General features: G+C 40.5%; 1 protein-coding gene across 1 annotated transcript in view; it reads right to left on the reverse strand.

Annotated features, from left to right (window-relative positions):
* Window positions 1-10,427, reverse strand: part of PRKAR1B (protein kinase, cAMP-dependent, regulatory, type I, beta) — a 96,319-nt gene that overhangs the window by 11,480 nt on the left and 74,412 nt on the right. The window contains exon 8 of the mRNA XM_010079384.1: window positions 6,990-7,111. Within this exon, the coding sequence (XP_010077686.1) occupies window positions 6,990-7,111 (122 nt within the window). The remainder of the gene's footprint in view (window positions 1-6,989; window positions 7,112-10,427) is intronic.

Genomic DNA, 10,427 nt, shown 5'->3' on the forward strand with positions numbered 1-10,427 from the left:
ACTATCTTAATTTTTGTGCCTGTCCTTCAGACCACACCATGCAATGCAGAGGTTGTTTCACACACCTCATCACACAGGTGTGGTGAGGATAAACCCTGTGAAGTTTGTTAGATGTTCATGTAAGACACAAAAGTAGCTAAGATGAAATGAGATGGTTAAAAGGTTATATATATTATATACCACAGTTACTATTACTCCTGGTCATACTACATGGATGTACCAATCCAGGTGAGAATTTTTTTCCATAACGAACTATTGGCTGTGTGCATTGCTTTTACATTGTTTTCCTACCCATCAGACTTCTTTTTTTAAGAAAAGCTTCATTTTCATAATACAAAAACTAGCTGATCTTAATGGTCTTGGAGGAGGATGATGCAAGAGGACTTAATTCTGATTGTGGACTCAAGATTGAGTCATAACTGGGTTTGACAGTATTTTTTTAACTGTACATTTTTAAACTATTATACATTATTCTCCAGTCTCTGGGTTCATAGCAACTCACAGAATTTACATACAGTTGTCCTGGTTTCTGCCACAAATGAGGAACAAAATCTGCAAAGTTCTAAAATAGACTAGAAATATTGGCTAATCTGAAGTTTCACAAAATTGTTAAGAAAATGCTCCGTCGTACATCACTTCTGAGGTTTCAGGTTTTGCAGAATTTACCATAGGCAGGTGACTGCATTGCGGCAGTTATCAGTGGGGCCAGAGAAAGAGTTGGAAGGAAGAGCCAAAAGCTGCAGTCACTGACAGGTCCTCCATGGCTGGTGGGAAGAAGAAGGGGAGCAGCCATTTGCTTCCTATAAAACACTGTCCCTTCCTGACACAGAGAGATAGGGATATGCTCAAGATTACATGTATATGGATACTGCATGTATATGCAGCCTGGTCCACTGCCCACGGAAGTTAAACTGAGTTTAACAAGAGCTAGACTAAGCTGGCATTTCAGTCCCTTTGACTCAGCAAAATAGTTCACACCTCCATCCCTAGTCAGGATGGGACCCAATCACACACCTCACTTTCAGTCTTTGACGTCAGCTGGCCATTAAAAATGCCATCCCAAACAGAGATGAACTTTGAAGCAGGGCCAATGGAAACGCCATTGCTCCAGCACAGCTAGGTGACAGCAAGAAAATTGAATGTGCCTTTCCTGTAAGAGCTCTGTGGGAAACAATGTCTCTGCAGTTAAAAATCAGCAAAGTACAGAGCCCTCAGTGACGGCCGCTCTGTTTATTCGGAATGTTTTGTTTATTAGGTATATTAGGAGTCACTGTAGACTGCCTTTGACAAACATTTTCAGTATCAACAAAATCCCGGTAACACTAAGCAGTTCGGATTGTAGCCTTTGAAACTCCTTTTCTAGACAACATTCATCTTCCTAATTAATAATTAATCACACTGTGTTTTTAAAGAGATTATCAGGTGTGATAGCAGAGTGTGCCTAAGGCAGTGACTTCATTAACCATACGGAAGGAGTTTACTTTGTAGTTCTGCTGCCTGTCGCAGGGGTAGGTGCCAAAGGGGTCTCTCTTGGGTTAGAAAGTCAAAGAGCAACAATTTAGAGCAGGAAACAATTGGGCTATTATTTTTCTTTCTTTTTTTTTTTTTTTCCTTTGTAAGGAGCTTTTAAATCATAAATCTTCAGATGCTTGTTGTGCAATTTAAGACTCAAGTCGACTTTTCCTACAAAAAGGCCCAATTCTGTGAAGAACTGAGCACCCTTCTGAGTTAGACCAAGGACCTTCCTGTTGGTGCACGTTACCATGGCAGGGAGAGTTTCCAAACACTGTTCCACCTTTGAACGAGTCTTTGAATGGCATTTGTGCAGAGATGCTCCACAGCATGCCAAGAGTGTCAGTGGGGCTGGAAACACTGATTTCACCTACAGGACAGTATCTCAAGTACACTCTCAGCAAGAACTTGCAGCGGATCCTGCCCAGACCGGAGCCAGTCTGTGGCCCTGACTTGAAATGTCAACAGCAGCATGAAAGCTCACAGCCCCCAAGGATTACAAGACTGTTTTCAATGTGATCCCCCAAGCACAGTACTGGACAAATAATCATTACCAATGAATTGGATTCATTTCTGTCAATGTGGCATCTCTGTGCATTAATTCTGGAAGGATTTCTGCACTATCAATGACATTTTTTTCTCTTATTTATCAATTTTGCTATTCCCATTGCCTGGTTTCAGTACAGACAAATACTTTTCCCATTACGCTTTTGCTCACATTTATGAGGTGTCATTAGGCTTACTCCCACTGATGGCGAAACAGGGAGGGTAACATTCTGCCCACAGACTGGACTGATAATACAGGTGAGACTGAAGATCAGATGCCCTGACTCTGCCTCCTCTCTGACCAGCAGGATAATAGCAAAGAACACAAATCCTCAGCTTTTTTGAAGCGCTTTTTACAAAGGAGTTGCAGAGGAGGGTGCAACTACCCCCTGTAACTTAGCACTAATTAAATATACTAGTTTTTAAAGTAAAAACCAAAAATCTAATGTGAAACTACTTGATACAATAGGTCAATTTCTCCTTGAATTTTCTCCTGTGAATTCTCTTCTATTTTTAGGTCTTTTATTTTTAGGCTGCTGCATGCTATCACTGGGCAGCTCGACCAACTATTAATTGGAAACGTTTTACTTCTCATGCAGTTTTCTTCCTCTGCTTTCTGCACCACTGAAACCAAACTGTCCTCGAGATGACAGGCTGCAGAGAGCACATTTAAAGGACAGTTACAAGCTGTGCTCTTCAGGCGCAGTGTGGCACTATTATAAACCTTTTGCTGTTCTCTCCTCCCACACCTGCGTACGTTTGTGTCTGTGCACGCATTTTTCTTAAGCCATGTCAAACTTTATGGAGTATTAGGGCCATATGGCAGCAGTTCAGCAAGCTCTCAGTGTGCAGCTGAGATTAAAAGCCTCCCCGAGCACAGTCAGTGGAGTCCCGTGACAATATCCGTGTGCCGTATACGGTGCTCGGTCATGACAAATAGATCCGAATGATCTGACACGGGGAGGGGTGGGAGCTGGCAAACCCAGCAGGGCACTTCACGGCTGCAGGTCCCCGCATTTTTGGCAGCTGCGTTACAGACTTTGAGGTGCTGTGCCACCCAGCCAAGTTTGAAACTGAACTTAAAGAGCGGTACATGATCATAACCGCTATTTTTAATACTATTGTCACTACCTTTCTCAGTAACCTAGACAACAGTGAAAACCTCATTTCTTTCCCATTCCAGAGCACTGCTACACTATCTCGAACTACTGCTCGAACTGAAGTCAGTGACAAAGCACAAGTTGGGAATAAAATCAGCCCCTGTTCAACTGGCATTTCATTTAAAGGGACTTAACATTTGCTGGGATATTTAACTCTGCAAAGCTCACATGCCTTTGCAAACGACCACTTTAAAATGCTAGCTAAAAATATTTGTGTTATCTGAAGTCAGATGAATAAATCCTCCCTGCTGCTGGGTACACAGTGTGGCAGTGTACAATACAACTGCAAATGTATTTGTTAGAAACTGTACATCTGTTATGATTTACTCTTGCCAAAATATAATTCTTTATGGCAACAATTGTTTCATGGTGCTTAAAGTTTTTCACCTCTGTGCCAGGAATCTCATATGGGATAATTCCATGACCTTGGAATCCAGCAGATACATTCCACATCTGTCTGGTCTGGGAAAGCCCGAGTTTGTTGTGTGAAAACCATAGTGGGAAAATAAGACCTGGAAATATCTGAAAATACAGAAACTGCAGGGCTGCTTCTTTTTTTTTTTTTCTTTTTTTAATTACCGGTTTCAAGTGCAGTAAATCAATCTCGCGGAAGCAGTTACTTTGCTTTTGTAAGCAGACATTCACTTCTGATCCTATCTTCAAATTAACGAATATGGTATAAACATTAAAATAATTGTATCTCTGGAAAAAATCACAGACTTTAAATATTAAAACTAAATCTTCTTGAAGGCTGCTTGAGATATAAATGGAAAAGCATCCAACCTACTGCAAGTAAACATCTTACTGATGCCTGTGAAGATTTAGGATGGCAGAAAAACTCTCGCTGTCCTGGAATCTCAGGGTAATACTTTTAACAGAAAATGAACCAGAAACAGTATTATGAGCAGTGAACTTAAAAAGCCCTGGTTTCCTGTGACTCTTCCCTTTGCACATTTTCTGTTATTTGGCTGAGCTCGTGGTGCAGCCTTGCTTTCCATGGGGCACTGTAGCATTTTCATGCACACAGCCTGCACCTCAAATAACCTGCACCCTACTACAGTCTGTGCAACACTGGAGATAAGATGGTGGCCAGAAAGCCACGAAAAAAACCCATTATACAAAAAAAAAAAGACAAGGTGAATGTGCTTACTTGACTGAAGGTGGAGACTAAATATTCTCGTCCATACTAACCAGGATGATATTGCTGTTTTAAAGCAGGAATTGCTGTTCTGATCATCTTGGAGGCTGGAAGTCTCCCTTTCAAAGGGGTTTAATGGTTGTACTTCAGTCTGCAAATCCTGAAGGTGCCAATTCACTTATAGGCTATGTCTTTCTGCAGGACCAATATACTTAAAAGACAGTATCCCAAAGGGATGTCACAGAGGAAGGCAGCATTGCAGGCTAATAAGAAATCAACAATTAATTGATGAAGTTCACACAAAACTGTGCTAGGAATTTAAAATTCATGTGCGATCCCGAGTGTCTTAGAGAAGCTTTTATGATAGGAGTCACAAGATCCCACTTGGCACCAGTATTTGTGATGCTGGTGCACCAAAGCTTTGTAAATTGGTAACTGATTTGTCTAAGGCATGCCATGAATGACTGTGGTTATAATAAATGAGTATCTTGCCCCAAAACTGCATGGCAAAGCTTAGCTTTGTAATACTGGACACAGAGTACTCCAAAGGAGGCTGCATTCTGGTGATATATGAAATGCTTTCTGCATATATAGCAGCCAGACAAATTGGCTGCATTTTGAGTGTTTTGCATTATAAGGCCACAAACATCAAAAAACATATGAAAGAAGCTAATAACTTTTCAACATATTGTGACAACAAACCAGCCAAAACTGCTTTCAACCAGTTTGTAGAATAATGTGTTCCTGGCGGCTCGCATCAGTTCTCCTGCAGAAAAGTTTAACATCAAAGATGTAAACTCCTGTGAAATCAGGTTTAAAATATAAAGCTTAAACTATGTGTGAGTGGGCACAAATACACTGCAGCACAAGAAACAGTTGATACTGGATGCTCACTCTTTAAGGCAGAAAAATACAGGCAATTTCCAAAGTGTGAAACTGTTGATTTACAGCGGAAAGGTAAGGTGAGCAGATACTTTATTATTGTGCAGTACATGGTGTTAATACTTTTCTGCTCATTCAAGTCTTAACAGCTGTTCCATGAAGAGGGGGAAAATACAGGCCCTTGGTAATTCTTAACCAAGCTGCCAATTTTCCATATGGGATTCGATGGCTAAGAAAATCAGGTTTTCCTGGTCTCGTGCTGCTGCAAGGAATAACAGGACACTTAGTAACACTAGTAGAAATAAAAATTTTTCTTATATACTAAGTATCTTGTTAATGAAGAAAATCCCTATCTAGTATTAGTCTCTTTTATTCTGACACTATTGTTTTGAAGGGGCACTGCTCGTCATGTATTTAAAGTTCTTTAAGTGCCCATCTGTGTGATATACATTTGTACTGACAATTTTGTGAGCATCAGAAGAGAAACTATGTTCATAAATCAAGCATGTATTTCAGCACCACCATCCAACATCCAAGAGGAAAGACAGAATGAAATTTTAAGTGTCAGATATTGATTACGAACCAAATTCTGGCTGCCTTGGATAAAGGCACCTATCCAAAAATGCACAGATAAGGAGCAAGCGAAGGAAAACCTGTTGGCCTCTAAGCCATTGCAGTGGGTGCTGTACAACCTCTTTATCACCTGAGCGGGGCAGGGTCTTTTTCCTCCTAAACCACAACACAGCAGCCTGACGGAGCCAGAGATGTCCTCTGGGTACATACAACTGGATCCCAAGGCAACACAATGACACCAGCTTCCTTCCACCCATCTGACCTGCCTTCTCCCAGTGAGGGAGGGATTCAGATTACCTCCTCACTCCTGTGCCACCACTGCCTTGTTGCTGGTCGTGCAACATCTGGCCTGGGATGTGCACTTGAGCTGTCACCACATATGTCATTCCCTGTCTATAGATTTGTGTATGAACGCTCGCAGGTGGCACTGAAAAGCTCCTGCTTCAACACATACACAATCGTATCCTAATGCTGTCTTGTTATTCTTAGTCTGGGTCTCTCTAATACCTTTTTATAACTTGTTGTATCACAGCGCCTAGGTATTTGTATGAGATACCAAGGATCCAAACATTTATGTCAGAGAGGGAGGAAAAACCCTGTTTGCAGAAGTGAGATGGTGGAACTGAAGTGTCAGATAATCTCCCAGAGAGATATCAGCGTTTTCAGCTGCCTGACAGATCTGTCTGCCTGTGTGAGAGTAAACAAGAAAATGGCTCAGCCGTTTGGACTGAGTTTAAGGCAAAACAAAGAACAAATTATCCATTTTCAGATCAGGTCTCCTGCTCCAGCTTACAGATGTTTGTTTGTGATTTCCCCTGTAAGTCCCTTTGGGAACAATGACCAATGCACTGTGTGGCTGGCCAGCCCTGTTAAAGTATTGGCAATTTAAACAAGAAAAATCTGATGTATAAATCAAACCTTCAAACAGTAAATACACTAGACACACCTCAAAATTCCTCTGCATCTTCAATTTACTGGAAATTAGGGATCGTCCCACTTAAGATATTTCATGGAACTGGTGTCTGAGTTCATTTGTATTTTGATCAATCCTCCTGGTTTGAGTGGAGCTAGTTCAGATTTATGCTGAAGTAAGAGATTAAACTGAACCCCAATGCCTTTAATACAAAGTCTTGATCTTTACCAGGAAATGACAGAGCTTATCAGGATGACAATCTTACCTCTGTAATAATGAAGAAATCATCACCAGGCTCTCCCTGCACAACAATTTTTTCTCCATCTTCAAACTGGACAGGTTCCAGTGCATCAGCCACTGTCAGCCGCTCCCATTTGTCCAAGGACTCTAAAATATTGAAGATCATACAGCTTTATTATGGAAAGACTCTAACTTTGGCTGAAGATTCATATCTAAACAGACGGCTCTGCTATGCCTGGTGCTGTTATAAAAGAAACATTTCTTTCATCCAGGCACTTTGCATGAACCTCCAGTCGGGAAACATGAATGTATTTATTCATTGTGTCTTAGACTTTAGTAATCACCCAGATAATAATCTTAAAAGTTGGACAGGAAAAGCTGGCTGCAGTTCCCTCTGCCTGTGATCTGCTCTGCGCTGCCCTGACGCTGCAGTGGGCTGGAGCAGCCGAGGAGCTGGTTGGAGACACCGGCGATATAGAAATGCCGAGATCCTCTCTTGCCACATCCCACACCAGATGTCGGAACAAGTCCTACTGTCTTTTTGTCAGAGTTGCTCTCAGCTGGTTACCGATGGCCTGCTAGATAAGCAATGCTAAGTGTCAATCCAAAAGATGATTCCTCCTCCGTGGGTGAGACCCCGCACCGCTGAAGCCAGCAGCAACACCCCAGCAGCACGGGTGGCAGTGGGACCAGGGGCTCAGCATGGATGCTTAAAGTGGCACCTCTGTTACATTTGCCAGTGGGATGGCTTACAAAGTGGTTTTCTTTTCATTCCTCCACTTAGGGAGAAAAGTTATAAAACCTCAAAGTAAACTTTGATAAAAAAAAAACCACTGCTCTGTTTTATGAGTAATGGAGCTAATCCAGCCTGCTTCCTGCGCCTTGGTGTCCTTATCACCCACCTGCAGCTGCCACAAATCCCCTGTGACACCTACAAGGCAAGAAACAGCCTGCACAGCAGCTCACCCAGGACTGCTCACTGTCCTGCTGCCTTCCTCCACTGCGTTTGGTAAGGGATGGATTTTATACATCCTGCCCTTGGGGAGAGGAAGGGTGCCAACCTGTGTCTCTCCTCTACCCATTTGCATGAGAATTCAAGACAATTAATTGTACTTGAACTTCTGTGCTTTTATCAGATTTGACGGAAAGAGGTGACAGGTGTGAAAGTTACTAAAAGAAAAAGATAATACAGTGATATAACCTCCACTGCCTCAAAAAGCTGGGCTAAAATTCATGTACTAGAGCTCTGCTGATTCTCACTTCAGAATTACTGCATTACTGTAAGTCAAGACACGCCTCCTGACACCAGGATTCGATCTGGGCTGTTCTCTCAGACTCTAGTTATCCCATTTTGTTTAAAATGTTCCTTAGAAGTGTTGTGTAAGGGTGAAAGAGACTTTTGGCTGAGCTCAGAAGTGCACACTCAGTCTGGTAACAAAACCACATCGACGTGATCAATGGACCAAAGGTAATTTTTGAGTTGCCTGGCACACATACATCTTCATGTTTTTATGTCACTTTCTGTTGCTGTTTGGGAAATTATTATTTTTAATATTTTCCCAACCTACATAACTAATGCACTTTTCTGGTGTATTTGTGGCCTTTGCTGCAGAAGCATTAAATATCAAAGAGCAAAAGCTTATATGGTCAATGCAACATTCAGAAAGTGCTGTTCGACTAAAAATAAGCATAAAACTCTTTCATTCAGACTACAGTAGGCTTTTTCCTTTTAGAAAAGAAAAAAGAAGTCGGTAATTAACAATGTCAAGAAAGAGTCTTTTGAAACTTCTTCAGTTGGCTTTATGAAAAATTCAAAGCTAATTCTAGCTGTAGTCATGACGTGTCTCTCTTTTGTCTAAGGGAATTGTACCACTACAAATACATTGGTTAATGGTTCTTGCAAGCAGAGCATTATACAGAAGATTGTACATGATAAAACTCCTAAGTTTTAGTTGCAGAGTTAAAGTCAAGCATCAAATAAAGTAGACCATATGCAATTTTTTGCAATTTCTAAATTGTACATATCAATTCATGGCTTTACATTTAATTAAACTCCAGAAGATTTTAAACAATTATTTTTCTCATATCTTGTTCAATGCACTATAAGCAGCTACTAATAATCTAAAAAATCCTTAGATTAAAAAAAAATAAATTGCTCTTATAAGGCTAGTTACAGACCCTACACAAGCCTTGAAAAAACAGATAGAAGAAGCAAGTAGAGGCTTTTCCACAATGAAATCACCAAGTTCTGATCACATTAAGGCATGAAGTGAAGTTGACTTCTCAGCGCTATGTTGAGATTTCTAAAATACCTTTCTGTTTCCCAGCTGTGATCTACTTTTTAGACATGTGAAATAGATCCTTACACATTTCACCTAAATTCTTGATGCTCCTGAAATGATGTGTTATTTCGTCTGGTGCTTTTCCGTACTTAAAAAAGGTTCAAATCTTGAAGTCCTTCCTCATTTTTTACCGAGAGTAAAAAAAACATACTACAATCTAGGATATAATTACATTGCAAACTGCATGTTTAAGGAAACACATCTTTGAATAACCTTTCTACTCTGAAATTGTTTTGAGATGTCTCATTGTTGTAATTGCTCCTCATTAGTGCAGGTGCAGAGATATTTTTTTCTTTAACTACTCATTGTAATTTGGTATAATTTGTGCTCTTAATTTAGGAAGATTTAAATTAAACATAACAGAAGGCATTTAAATGATGAAAACGTCATTAATAAGTGAGCACCATACTTGGCCTTACTTTAAACATACAAATGTAATTGAAAATTTCATGCATAGCACCTTTCTGAAGTTCAAGTGTATTTTCACTAAGACGATCTCGTATTTCAGGTACCTAAGCTCAAATGGTGGATGAATACCACAAACAAGAAAAGGAAATTGTTTAAGTAGACATATAAATACTTTAATTATATAGCAAATTAATCCTGAACTGTTTTTTTTTAAAAAAAGCCCCAGCAGAAACACCATGTTTCTTCTAGAGCATCAACATTTCATTGTACTGTCTAACACTGTCCTCCTTATTAGAAGCTTTTGTGCTCCTAATGGTGATTGATTGGTCAGGCATTATGGGGTTGTTGTTTTTCCTACGAAAGGCCATCAAGAACACGTCCAAATTTTGTGGCTATCACATTAATCAAAGGGAAACAAAATCCAAGGACAAGAAGCTAAACAGATGTTTTAAGAATGTGAGACAGGGGCTATAAAATACACAGAAGAAAAAAAAAATCAGTCCGTTTTGATTTGTGAGGTTAGTTTGTCTAGTGCACATAAATACAGTATTCTCACAGGAAAAAGCTCCTCACCTGTCACCTGGAAGGATGGAACTAGGCTTCCTGACAAATTCATATCTCTGCACTGCTTCCTCCTCTACCCATACGCTCTCTACTGCAACGGCCGCTACCAAAAGGTGACCAGTGCATGCCTGCGCCCATATTTAGGGAAA

This window comes from Pterocles gutturalis, unplaced genomic scaffold (assembly GCF_000699245.1).
Source record: "Pterocles gutturalis isolate BGI_N339 unplaced genomic scaffold, ASM69924v1 scaffold1384, whole genome shotgun sequence".
In the NCBI taxonomy this organism is placed as follows: domain Eukaryota; kingdom Metazoa; phylum Chordata; class Aves; order Pterocliformes; family Pteroclidae; genus Pterocles; species Pterocles gutturalis.